At 35.0% G+C, this 14,177-nt stretch overlaps 1 protein-coding gene across 1 annotated transcript; it reads right to left on the bottom strand.

The window, feature by feature from the left end:
• Positions 1–12,147: 12,147 nt before the first annotated feature.
• On the bottom strand, positions 12,148–13,880 carry LOC110032711 (serine/threonine-protein kinase OXI1-like). The gene is made up of 2 exons (XM_020736433.1): positions 13,283–13,880; positions 12,148–13,189 (listed from the first exon to the last, which is right to left on the bottom strand). The coding sequence occupies exons 1-2, from the start codon at positions 13,708–13,710 to the stop codon at positions 12,388–12,390; spliced, it is 1,230 nt and encodes a 409-aa protein (XP_020592092.1). The 5' UTR covers positions 13,711–13,880; the 3' UTR covers positions 12,148–12,387.
• Positions 13,881–14,177: the final 297 nt, after the last annotated feature.

The raw sequence follows: 14,177 nt of genomic DNA, 5'->3' as shown, positions 1-14,177 counted from the left end.
ACGCAAATATACGTATCGTTATCAAGTAATATATGACTTTTTTATTAATACTTGAATATTGAACCCAAAGAGAGAATATGCAATATGCACTTTTGAACAGCAACTTTCTATTCTAAAAATGCAATTACTTAAACTACAAATATTTTCGCTGTATTAAAATTCAAATCTTTTTTGTATTCTTTTTATATATTGACAGAACAGTGACATTTTAAAAAGATAACTTAAGTTTATATAAAATAAAAGTACTAAATTTGAAAATATCTTTCTCCTTATCATGAATCAATAAAAAGTATAGGAATTCTATTGTGGAAGTATGCAAAGTGTGTTGTGTTAAATAGGAGCAATTATATTCTTTACCCTTGCTAGAGATGTTAAAGAACATTAGCTAATTTAAATTTTGAATAGTTCTGAAGACAGGCTAGGCAGGGAAGATACCAACTCTCACTTTAGAGTTCTTTCAATTCCCTCCACCTGGGGGCTAACATCTCGTATCAGAAGCTAAAATAATAAATCAAGTTGGGGCTTTAACCTGTCACTTTAAAGTCCTCTAACTCTACACCCTTCAATGATTATTTCTCTCTTTATTTGCACTAAATCATATGAGTTACATTCTCATTCATACAACCTCATGTGATTCTTTCCAATTGTTGATTGAGACAATACCAGCCCAGTTCTTACATGTTCTCACAAAAAATTTTAACATATAGATTGGCCAAATCAAGAAGTAAATGAAGTTCATGGATTTAAATCATTACAACTTCTTCCAATATTAAAGATCAATACTCTCCACAACTCCATCCAACACTTTAATTACTTATCATTTTAAGGATAAAGATAAAGAAAATTACTTAGAATTTATGGAGAAAACAAAACCACACTTTAGTTTAAAAGTAGAAATCATTGTCAAACCAACAAGAAGTTTTGATTAAAACTAAAAGTAGCTTAAAACAAAAGATAAAAACTTATCTCAAATCCTCAACCAAACTCTTGAAGTTCCTTTGAATCTCTTCTCTTTTACAACACTCTCAACTCTCAAAATAAAACTAAAAACAAAAGAAAAAAGTAAATTTTATGGTGCCTGAATCTCTCCACAAGATTCTCCACGATCTTCTTCTCAGGACTCCAGCACTCTCTCCCTCTTCAAGCACCCACCTCAAATGTAAAAACTTCATTCTTTTATAAATTTCCAAGAGGTGCCTTGATAACTCTTCAAAATGTTTCTAAATTCGATGTATTCTCCAAAGGATGCCTCCTTTCACAAGTCTTTTTATAATATTTTTGTTCTAGTGGTGATAATCACCCTCTTAAGCCAAAAGGTGCCTCAAATACCTCTTTAAAATTTGGCCAAATGATGAAAACTGCCAAATAACTACCTCTGGCGCTTAAGCTCGGGGTCTCTGGCGCTTAGGCGAGACCTTCTCTGTTTAACGACACTTAAGCGTCGGATCTGGCGCTTAGGCGCCAAAACACTTTAGCACAATTTTCAACTCTTTGCTCCAAATTTGATCATTTTTCACTCCTTTAAGCATTTTTCACCTTCTTACTTGTACCTGAAAGAGAAACACACAAATACCTTCCATTAAAGCGTAATATCTCAAATAGATGTATAACAATGTGTCTAAAAACACTATATATTTTAGGTGTATCAACAGATTAAAAATCCCTAATTTGATCTTAGTGTTTAAAAGCTAAAGCGAGAGTTAGCCTTCAAGGGAAGGGAAGTGGGAGCCAGTATCCTCCCATCCTAGCCTCTGATTTAGGGACTAAACCTAAGATTTGCCAATGATTTTCTATAACACTGAATCATGGTAGAGAATTAAAATTTCTCCTATTTGACACATAAAATATTTAATTTATCTCATTCCTTTACATTCTCCAATTCACTACATAAGAATAGTAGTTTTTAACATCTTAAAATTCTCCAAACCAACTCATCCAAAAAGGGTTATCTTTAGAATTAATATTTACATTTAGGAATAGTTACTATCCTTACATTTAGGAATAGTTGCTAGATAAAACACCATTTTAATCGACATTCCAAACTAAGGACTAATAGTAGTAGACTGAAATTTGACTAAGGACATATTTTCTTGCTTCCTCGTGGGATCAATATTTGGGGCTTAATTAGAAAGTCCTATATTACTTGAAGCGATACGTGCACTTGCATAGAACCTACAGTGGGTGAACTATTTGTTATATTTTATAGTATTTCAATTTTGTATATTAGCTGCTAAATATAAATTGCGCCAAGTTTTTAGCCGTCTTTTGAAAGCTAAATTACTGCGTAATTACAGGTTGGGTCAAGTTTTTGGCACCGTCTTAGGACGCCGTCTCAGGGGAATTGAATTGACATAAAACACGCAGAAAAACAACATGCACTAGGGGCGCATCAAGTATTTGGCGTCGTTGCCGGGGAAGCTTCGGTAAGAACTTTAGGAGAATTTTAGTTGGAGTAATTATGTTTAAACTTGGAAAACTGTAGTGTCATAAAAACTATTTTTTGTCTGTAAATTTTTTTTTGTATGAAAAAGTGTTATGAAAAAAAATGTATGTGTAAAAAATAATGTGTTTGTGAAAATATTTTGTTGTGTTGAATATAATTTTTATTTTGTTTTTTATTTGTTAATGTATTATTTGTTGTGTTGCGTATGCGAAATAAAGGATCTTCAGGACTTGTAGCTTATGATCCTGAGTTAGAAAAAAGGAAAAAAAATCAAAAAACGGAAAAGACTTGATGAACTAGAAATGGAAATGGAAAACATTCAAAATAATAATTTGAAAAATCATCATAAATCCTTGAGAGACTATATATATTCTACAACAATTGAAATTCACTTAAGTATACAAACACTTGTCGTAGAAGCTGACTCATTTGAAATAAATCCAGATATTATCCAACTGGCATAAAACAACCAGTTTGGGGGAACTCCTTCGGAGGATCCCTATTTACACTTATCAAGTTTTCTAGAACTTTGTGCTACATTTCGTTATAATGGCATGTCAGACGATGCTATTAGACTAAGGCTTTTTTCCTTTCTCACTAAGGGATAAGGCTAAAATGTTATTATACTCATTAACACCTTGCTCTATTAAAAATTGGGAGGAGTTAACTCAGAAATTCCTAGCCAAGTATTTTTCACCTTCAATTTTTCACCTTCAAGGACTACTAAGGACTACTAAACTTAGAAACGGTATTATCTCATTTTGTCAGTATAAAGGGGAATCAATATAAAAAGCTTGGGAAAGATTTAAGGAACTCTTAAGAAAGTTTCCACACCATGTTATCTTGTTATGCCCGATTGGTTAATCATTCAAATTTTTTACAATGGGTTAGTAGAATCCAATAGGTTTACAATTGACGCTGCCGCTGAAGGATCATTAATATCAAAACCATTTAATAAAGCATATGCATTAGTGGAAGAAATGGCTACAAATGAATTTCAATGGCCCTTTACAAGGGTAAATTCTAAAAATGTAGCCAGTGCTCATGTTACAGATGCGATTGCAATTCTTGCATCTCAGGTTATTACCATATTAAGGAAGTTGGGCCAATTTGGAATGAACCAGCCTCAATTTACTCCAGTAAGTGAGGAAAGTTCATTATGGCATATGATTGATTCTAACTTATCATATGAAACTTTAAATACCATAAACAACTCGTATTCTAACTTTTACAACCAAGGTTGGAAGAGCCGTCCTAATTTTAACTAGAATCACACTACTTGGGGTGGAAACCAAAAATGGTAAAATAATCATGCAAATCCTAATGGAAGTTGGAATTATCAGGGGAACACAAACTATAGACCTTCATATCCACCATACTCTAACAATGATCATCAATTTGAGGATAAGAAGATGTCTATAGAAGGAGTGGTTTTACAAATGGAAAACTAGTTACAAAGTCAAAATGCTACAATTAGAAACACAGAGAATCAATTTTGAGAAATTGTTAATTCACTTAGCAATAGACCCCAAGAAACAAATCCTAGTAACACTAAGATCAACCCTAAAGAGAACAATAATGAACAAATAGAAGCTGTCCAATTAAGAAGTGGAAGAGAGATAGAGGATGTGGTCAGAAAAGAGAAAGGAGTTATGAGAGAAACAAAGAAAAATAAAAGACTCGAAGAACATGTTTCTAAGGATCTCGAAAAATTAATATCTCCAACTAAAATCAATTTAGAAATACCACCACCTCCATTTTCTCAAAGACTTAGACAACATGAGTTGGATAAATAATTTTCAAAGTTCATGGACGTACTTAAGAAGTTAACGATAAATATTCCTTTCGTTGAAGCTTTAGAACAGATGCCAAGTTATGCAAAATTTATAAAGGAGATATTAAACAAGAAAAGGAAATTTGAGGATTACGAGATAGTTGCACTAAGTGAGGAGTGTAGCGCTATACTTCAGAAAAAGCTTCCTAAGAAACTTAAAGATCCTTCTAGCTTAACAATTACTTGTGTATTTGGAGAAAGATTATGCAGAAAAGCTTTATGCCATTTATGATTGAGCATTAATATGATGCCTCTATCAATATTTAGAAAAATAGGTATATCTGATATTTCTCCCACTACAGTAACCCTACAGTTAACTGATCGATCTATCATTTATCCAAAATGGGTTATAAAAGATGTGTTTGCTAAAGTGAATAAATTTATCTTTCTTATGGACTTTATTGTATTAGATATGGAGGAAGATAAAGAAAATCCAATTATTTTGGGGAGACCTTTTCTTGTTACTGGACAAGCTATGATAGATGTGTAAAAAAGAGAGTTGACTATGAATATTAATGACCAGGAAGTCACTTTTGATGTGTTAAAGACTATGAAATATCCAACTGAGAGAAAAGATGATGATTCTTTTTGGATGTATGAAATTGATTAACTAAGTAAAGACCATTTCCAAAAAAGTTTTGAGAGTAAGTTAACAGATGAGATCGAAATGAACTTTCATGATGAGTCTAAAATTTTGTTTAAAAAGGACTGTATGTATTTTCAGGAGAGGTGTGAAATGATGGACGTTACCGAAAATAGTAAACTTTTAATTCCATCTGTTAAAAAATCTCATGAACTTAAAATGAATATACCTCATAAAATTTTAAAGCCTACCTATTTAGAGAATTCATCTACACCACCAGTCTTTATATCTTCATATTTGACTCAATCACAAAATGAACCTAAATTGAATGATGAAATTAGTAAAAGATCTCCCATGAAATAGTTATTCAAAATCACTGAATGGCATATTCCATGGTATACAGACAAAATTAATGAGATTTTGATGCTGGGGTAGATTATTAATGCAATTAACGGTTACCCCCCAGAGATTTTACCTGGTGACTCTGAGATAATTCCTAAGGAGATGAATGATGAGCAATTTGAAATTATTGAACTGATATTTAGAAGAGAATTCGAAGGATATGTTTAAAAAGAACTTTAAGTTCAGAGATGAGGATAAGGATATTGAAAGACCAATGGAAGAAATTCCTGAGGAGTTAGAAAGATATATAGAAAGACCACCTCCACCATTTACTCAGTACCAAGGGAAAGAATTATAAGATAACTTGAAAGACAAGAGTAACCTAGAAGAATTTGATCCAAAATCTAAATTATCTTGAGAGGATCCGATCTAAAACTTGGGAGATCATGAAGAAAACTTGGGAGATCATGACGTATCATATAAAGATTCATTTCTTATAAATTTCAAAGATGGTATTAATATGAAAATTGAGAAAACCACTAGAATAATATTGGATCTAGAAGGAAATATGAGGAATAATGCTATGAATCAATCTAAACAGGAAGAGCTGAAAGAAAAAATGTAAACTTGAGGACTATATAGGAATCTCTGGATCTGAAAAAGATTGGGTGATTGATCAAGGATTACTTAAATGGAATTAAATGGAATTTTGATCCATATTTTGATCCATGTGGAATCATTTGTCAAGCTGACGACGTTAAACAAAGCGCTTTATGGGAGGCAACTCATATTTATCAGTGTGGTTTGATTTAGTATTCTTGAGAGATGATTGTTAGTGTTGTATTGTGTTTTTTTTAGTGTGGATTGATTAGTTTGATTGATGTTTGGTAGATGTTTGGATTGTTAGTGGTTTGATTTGCTTTTTGTATGTCATGAGGGAAATGATTTCTTAACTTCTTATTATGATTAGACTTGTATGTTCTCTTGTAGTATTTGAATTGACTAATCCACTACAACTTTTGTCTTACTCGGACTTAAGTTTTAGAAGAGACATTATGAATTTATCAGTGAAAATTTCATCTTAATTTTTTTACTTCCTATTTAATGAGTAACAAGTGGATAATTTTACATTATCCTTATAACTACTAGAGGTGCTTAATTAATGGGATATGGTAACACCTGAGGTTGGTGTTCGCGACCCAATGTATCAGGGATAATCTTATCTTTGGGATTAAAATCTATAAAATCATTTATAAGTACCCATTATATCTGTGTAGTGATTCTGTTAGAAATTGAAAGTAAGTTAGTGAGATGCAATGAGATGGAGGAAGAATTGACCTCATTTATCTTGTTTGTTTGTTTGTGTTTATGTTACAATTTTATAAGACTTGAAGAACATTTTTATATTCCAATGCTGATACATGTTATGCTAATTAGACTTTTTTTTAGTTAATTTCATTTTGGCATGTTTATTTTAGATTTACTTTCTACTACATGTTTTCTATCCTGATAAATAATTGTAGATGTTTCTGATAGAAATTTTTTGTAGATAGAATTTCTGAGTTGTTTTTCTTCCTACTTATATATTTTTTACTTAATGTTATACATTTAAAAAAATCAAGTTTAGGGGTAGGAAAAAAAATAAAATTTTAAACTGAGTATACTTCCTTTTAGTTTAATATTATTACAAGCATGTTTTAGGCTAGATTTACTTTCTCCTGCAGTTATTCTATCCTGATTATGCATGTATATGAATTTAATAGGATGTTGTAGTAGTAAGTAGATTCAACTTTTACTTTTTCTTCCTGCTACATTTTATGGAATTGATTGCAAAATATTTAAAAATTTAAGTTTGAGGGGGAAGAAAATTTTCTTTAATATAATTAAACTAAATTTTATTTGTCCTCAATTAGCTATATTTTAAAAATTTAATTTAACATGACCTTTGGTATTAGAGGCTAACTTTTGATAACTATATTTATGTTTCTAAATATATAGTAGACTTAAGTAAAAGTTTTCAATAATGAAAGTTGATTCTAGAGTTAAGATATTTGGTACGAAAGAGTAAAACTATGCTTTTCTATTTAAAGTAAAGGAAATTTTATTTTTGAAGTATTAAGAATCTTAGAGTTTCATATAAGAAGAAAAGAATGAGGCTTTATTAAAAATCTTCAAAACTAATGTGAATTTATAAAGTGAAAGAATTTGAAAAGTTTTTAACTTCAAGAAGAGGATAGTGAAGTTAAATTATTAAAAGCTACCCAGATATAGTAATTCTCACATAAAAAGGATTAAAAAATAATCCTAAAAGAAAAAAAAAGAAAAGAAAAAGAAAAAAAAAAGTATGTGAGGATAAGCTTGAGGAGATGCCCAATCAAAAATTGGCTTCACTTGAATCAACTTGGGGAAGAAGGCTTTATTACATTTTTTAAACTTGTATTTGAGTTTTAGTATCCTTACTAATAAAAATTTCATGAAGTTCTTTTTCATATGGATATTCTAAGTAAATTTAACATGAAAAATTACAATTCTTCTTGAAATGAATAGAGAATCAGAAATCTTAGACTTGACTACTAGATGTTCTTATACTTTTAGTTTTGACTTAAGTTGTTAAAAAAATATTTCTTAAGTTATGCTATTATATTTAGTGGACCAAATTATAGAAATTTAGAAGTTAAACTATGTACCATAACTCATATTTGTATGTAGTAAGAGTGTTACTTGAGGACAAGTAACATTTAAGTTTGGGGGATTTTGATACGCCTAAAAAATGTTCAATTTTTCATATGCTTTTAATGCATATATTTGGTGATTTTCAAAGATATTGCACTTTAAAGGAAGGTATTTTGTAAATTTTTGGTTTCAGGGACAAGTAATGGAGTTTTGGAGAAAAAAAGCAAAAATAGTGTAATTTGGACCAAAAATGAGCAAAAACGAGCAAAAAAGAAAATTTTGTCCTGGCACATTTCGATATGTCTTTCTATGCTTAATCTCTTTTACACTTCTCACACGTTTTTTTAATGAAATTATACTTTAAAGAAAGTTTTTTATGCTTATTTTGTAGGTCTATCAGTTAGGAACGCAACGCAACTGAAACGGAGCTAAAACGAACCCAAACAAATAAAAATGATGGAGTTGCGCAGGGTGGGCGCCGACGGCACTAGAACTGGCGCCGACGGCGCCAGAGTGCAGAAAACGACACCAGAACGGTGCACTTAGCACCCGAGATGGTTTGGAAGCGATCCTGGGCAAATTTCTACAAGATTCAATGTATTTGGACGCTTTTGGAATGTTGCTTGAGGCAACTCTTGAGAAATTTGTCCCTACACTATAATAGAGTACTTTTATGTCAAAAAAAAGGTGTGTGAGTAGAAAAATGTGGAGAATGTTTAGAGACTTAGAATACGTGTTGAAATATAGATTTCTACCTTTTTGGCGAGATTGGTGAGGGGATTTTGAGATAATCTGTAAGGAAATGTTCTAACATTGCATGAATCAGCGGGAGACTTTGTGGGAGAGATTTTCATCTTTCTTTCAAGGGGAAAAAGCTAAGTATTGTGTTCTTCATTATTTTATGATTTTGTAAACACTTATCTAGTAGATTTTCTTTGATTTAATGAAATTTTTCGTTGTGTTTTATTCGTGCTTTATGATGTGTTTCTCTTACTCATTCTTCTTTTTTTGAAAATTGTGGCATGAGAAGATTATGCCATTATTTTCCTTTTATTTTTCATTTGTAATGAGTACGATTCATGTTTAGGATACTGGGTTGCATGCTAGAAGAAGTTTTAATTATAAATTGTAATGGTTTTTCAACTCCACTCTTAATTTCTTTTTTGATCTGACCAATTGAATTGTTAAAATATGTTGTGAAACATATGATCCGAGAATGGAGTATGAGTTCTACAACAGAGTGAGCCAACAGAGTGAGGATCACATTTGATTCCATGAAGGAGAATTTCGTTCATGGGATTAAGTGTAAATAAATAGGGAATATACTTTGTTGGGTGTAGAATTGGAGATTCTTACGGTGACAGACTAAAAATCCCAAATTTGATCTTAATGTTTAAAAACTAAAGCTAGAGTTAGCCTTTAGGGGAAAAGAAGTGGGAGCTCTGGAGTGGGAGTCAGTATCCTCCTAGCCTATTCACGGATTTAGGGACTAAAACTAAAATTATCCAATGATTTTCTATAACATTGAATCAGGGTTGAGAATTAAAATTGCTCCTATTTGGCTTATACAATAATTAATGTATCTCATTCCTTTACATTATCCAATTCGCTAGATAGGAATAGTAAGTTTTAACATATTAAAATTCTCCAAACCAACTCATCCAAAAAGGGTTATCTTTAGAATTAATATTTACATTTAGTAATAGTTACTATCCTTACATTTAAAATTCGCATTTATGAGTAGTTGTTGGATAAAACACCATTTTAATTGACATTCCAAACTAAGGACTAATAGTAGTAGACTGGAATTTGACTGAGGACACCTTTCCTTGCTTCCTCGTGGGATCAATATTTGGGGCTTAATCATAAACTCTTATATTACTTGAAGTGATATGTGCACTTGCGTAGAACCCATAGTGTGTGAACAATTTGTTATATTTCATAATATTTCAATTTTGTATATTAGCTACTAAATATAAATTAGGTCAAGTTTTTTGTCATCTTTTGAAAGCTAAATTACTGCGTAATTATGGGTTGGGTCAAGTTTTTGGCACCGTTTAAGGGGAATTGAATTGACATAAAACACACAGAAAAACAACATGCGCTAAGGGCGCATCAACTGACGTGGAGGAGTGACACTATTGAGACAAGCCCGTCGGTGAGGGGAATCCAACATCAAGGGGAGGCCATCGGCAAGGGGATCGTGTCAAGAGGTGCCACATGAGATTAGGGCATGTAGCCCCTTTTTGCTTGAAAAGGAGGGAAAAGCTCTACTTATTAGATTAGGGGAGGTCAGCAAACAGTAAGGGTCACTAAGGAGCAAGCCAAGCAGGTCCTGAGTGATGCCGAAGAGCAAGGGTTTCAGACGGAGCATGATAGAAGAGTAGCATGTGCGGCTAGGGCCTTGCGTGAAAGGGACTGACTGAGAGAGGAGGAGCTCGTGGGGAAGAAACTGGCAGGAGTGGCAATGTCAGTGCTAAGCCTCCCGGGGTGCATCACAAACAGGTAGGCGCGACAAAGTCAAAGGAGGGGGCTACGTGCGTTAGCTGATTCGTGAAAAAAAAAGAGGAGGCCCCTTAGGGCATGGGGAAAATGTAGAAAAGCTTCCTTTCTATATATATATTCTTTATATTTGAAAACCCTTTTGTTTTAGATTTAAATTTTTTGTTATAATTTGTGTGCACTCAGATTATACACGGAACCCACCAACATTATGAGTGCCTCCTTAGGCAAAATTGACGTTATGGACACCCTTGTGTTGTCCTTATCGCAATTGAAGGTCATCAGGACAAACTCGCTGATGATCAAGCCAATTTGGGCTCGATTCACATGTCTTGCATCAAATCAGAACCATTGGTCCGGTTGAAGCTGTCCGACAGACAAAATGTAGGTCGGCCTTGGTCTAAGCGAAAACCAAATTCTAGCACAATGACATCGATCTTGTGCTCTTCCATAAGCATCAGAGGGTATTAAATGGACGTCTAAGACTAAGGGAATCAACACATGCATCAAACAAGGTTTCATAGTGTTCGAGCAAACATCCTACACTTTTGACATCAAAAATTTATTCCAACAATCCTCTTGAAAAATGACAAAAATGTGATTTTCTACTACTGGATCTACTTCTGCGTAAACTCTTTCACGCACTATATGCTAGGAGTGTCACTGTGATGGTTTTTTTCTGCTTAGTTTTGTTCTTTTTCTTGTTAACAAAGCTTATCGCACATTTTAGGATGTTGAATCCGAGATTGTAATTTGAATCACGCCCAATGGATAGAACTTAGAATAGAAGGAAGAGAGAAAGAGAGAGAAAGCAGAGTGCTCTAATAAATCGACACACCTAAGGGAATCAAGCCTTTGAACCAAGTAAAAAAGGAGAGAAAGAGAGAGGGAGAGAGAGACAGAGAGAAGAAGGGAGTGCACAATGGCTTGCCCCTTTGGGGAAAAATTAGGAAATTATTTGGACCTTGTGACCCTTTTTAGATAATTGTATATTTTTGGTACATGGAGAGAGAGAGGAACCAAAAATTCTATAGCATGAAAACACTTCTATTTATAGAAAAAAGAAAATTACATTTCTAACCTTGCTTTAAAGAGAGTTCTACAGGTTAATCTTGGAATTATGCCCCTATGAACCTAGAGCCTTGCTATCATTTGGCTCGATCAATTGACGCTGAAGAGGTGGAGTAAATAGTGCTATCGGTCGGCTTGTTGAATGAGAACCAACAGTCGGTTGATCATTCAACTCAAGACAGGGTTGGACTATTGATAATAATTGTCCAGACAGATCTGGTCGATTAATATTGGCCGACCGGATGCACTTTGCCAGTCGTCAATCCTAAATTCCCTTTAGAGAAATTCATGCAGTCTAAGTATAACTTTAAGCCATTTGGCATAGATGATTATTTGGGCTTGAATCATTAAGTTGGTTTAAAAGTCTACTTCAAAGCCACCGAGCTGTCGAATTGCCTCAAGATTCATGCTGACACATTTATTATGCACAATGCAGGTATTCTTTTATGTTATTCTGCCTAGTATTATATTCCCTCAATATTAAAAAAAATGAAAAAACATTTCCTGCATTAAAATTTCCTCCCTGTTTTATGGGAAATTTTAATGCAGGAAATGTATCCAGAAACACAGCTATTATCAGTGGAGGATAGCAAAAACAAGAATCAATAATGGTAAAGTAAAAAATATTTTCTTCGAGAAATGGGCTATAAATCCTCTTGCAAGCATCGCTCCATTAGAAAAATTCTAGAATGACCGATCATATTTATTATGTATGCAACGGCACATGCTAATAATAATAATAAACAAAAAATAAATACACAAGTGAACTCACATTTAAATGTACATTTCAATTATTTTTAATTATATTTTAACAATTTTAATGACAAATTCAATGCATAGGTTAAGATAAAACCTGCGCTCCATGACCCCAAGTAAAATCGGAGTCCTCTCCCAATAACGAGCAATGAGTGCGTCCCACTTCCTAAAATTCATCAAAAATCAAAAGCCGTCAAAGTCACCATTTCTAGAAGCATTCCTCGCTTCCGCCACGTAATTTTCCTCCACCGCCTTCCCGTTTCCCTCACGTGAACTCCACCAAATCTCCTCCACAATCTTCTCAATGTCCAATCCCTCGCCGCATTCCTTCCGTTCATCCCCCGCCGGAATAAATGGTGGCCGCCCGATTTCCGCTACCGACTTCCATTCCACTCCGAAGAAGAACTCATGCCGACGTATCTCCTCGCCGTTGATTCTTTTCACCGGATCCTTCTCTAGAAGCCGTCCGATCAAATCCCTAAGCGCTGTCCTCTCGCCGAAGAGCTCCGGCGACTTCGTCAGGATGCGGTAGAACGTCTCTTTCCGATTACTCCCCCTGAAAGGCGTCCGGCCGTAGAGCATCTCGTAGAGTACCACACCAAGGCACCACCAGTCGACGGCGAAGTCATGACCCTTACCCTCGATGATCTCTGGGGCCACGTAATCCTCCGTTCCGACAAACGAATTTGACTTTACTTGCTCCTGCGAGTAATCCGAGTCGAGAGTCTCCGGAGAGACGTTGGAAATACCAGAGAAGCATCCGAAAAGAGACCGGCTCTTCGATTTCTTCTGAGCCGAAGCGGGTTCTGGGCGGAGGATTTCGGGCGGCGATTTGGAGAATGGAAGCTTGGTTGAGAGGTCGAAATCGACGAGCATTATGTGACCGTTTTCCTGAATCAGAACGTTCTCGGGCTTCAGATCTCGGTACACAATCCCTAACCCGTGGAGATGCTCCAGTGCTAGCACCAATTCCGCCGCGTAGAATCTATATATATAAAAAAAAATTATTATAAAATTAGGGGAAAATATAATGATCTCTGGGAATTTCAACAGAATGGAATTGGAAGGACTAAATCACCGGATGATCCCATCGGAGAACATCTTCTCCGTCTGCCGCCGGCGAAGCGCGTTGAGATCGCTGCCAGGGCAGTAATCGAGGGCGAATCCGACAATCTTCTCTGTGGAAACAACGCCGCGGAGGGAGGGGAGGAGGGGATGATGGAGAGCGCGCAGCACGTCACGCTCAAAGTAGATCCGACGATACGCACTTTCAGAGTTGCTTCCTGCGGCGGAGATGGAGACGGGGCTCTTGTGTTCGATGGATGGTCTTGAAATAACCTTGAGAGCGAGGCCATGGTCGGGGGAGGCCCCGTAAATGTAGAAGACGACACCCTTTGCTCCACGCCCGAGTACAGAAACAGCCGTCAGGTCGCGAAGTTCGATCGTCGGCGTTGGCGTCGGCGGCGGCGAGGAAGAAAGAAGATGAGGATCAGATTGGTCGGTCATGATTCACCGGAGAATCCAGTGAAATTGAAAGCGGGTGAGGAACGGAAGGGCTTATAAAGGACGCGTATTTCTTGGTGGGGAAGCATTTGAATATCGGGAGGAGTCGCAATGGAATAGTCGCTACATTTTGACAGTGCGCTTCTAGAAAGTAGCGATTGGAGTAGTGGGACAGTTGTGTAGCGGCCTCTGTAGCCTTTAACAACAGTGGACTGTGGAGCCTTGTCCTCTGCTCGTGCGTCATAGCGCTCGAATCCGGCCTTTAGATTCTTGGTATGTTATAAATAGTTCATTGATTGCACCGTTTTTTTTTTTTCAAATAGAGCGAATCAGTTAATAAATAATTGAGCTTAAATTCTAGAAGAAAAATTACGTACGCAGAGTTATGTATGTCTGAGATTATTCAGAGGATATTTGAGGATTATAATAGGTTACACAGATGTTACAGAAGGTGTAACCTATCTATAACC

Source organism: Phalaenopsis equestris, unplaced genomic scaffold (genome assembly GCF_001263595.1).
Source record: "Phalaenopsis equestris unplaced genomic scaffold, ASM126359v1 Scaffold001013, whole genome shotgun sequence".
In the NCBI taxonomy this organism is placed as follows: domain Eukaryota; kingdom Viridiplantae; phylum Streptophyta; class Magnoliopsida; order Asparagales; family Orchidaceae; genus Phalaenopsis; species Phalaenopsis equestris.
Note: the sequence above shows the minus strand (reverse complement) of the source record. Positions and strands in the feature narration are given on the sequence as shown.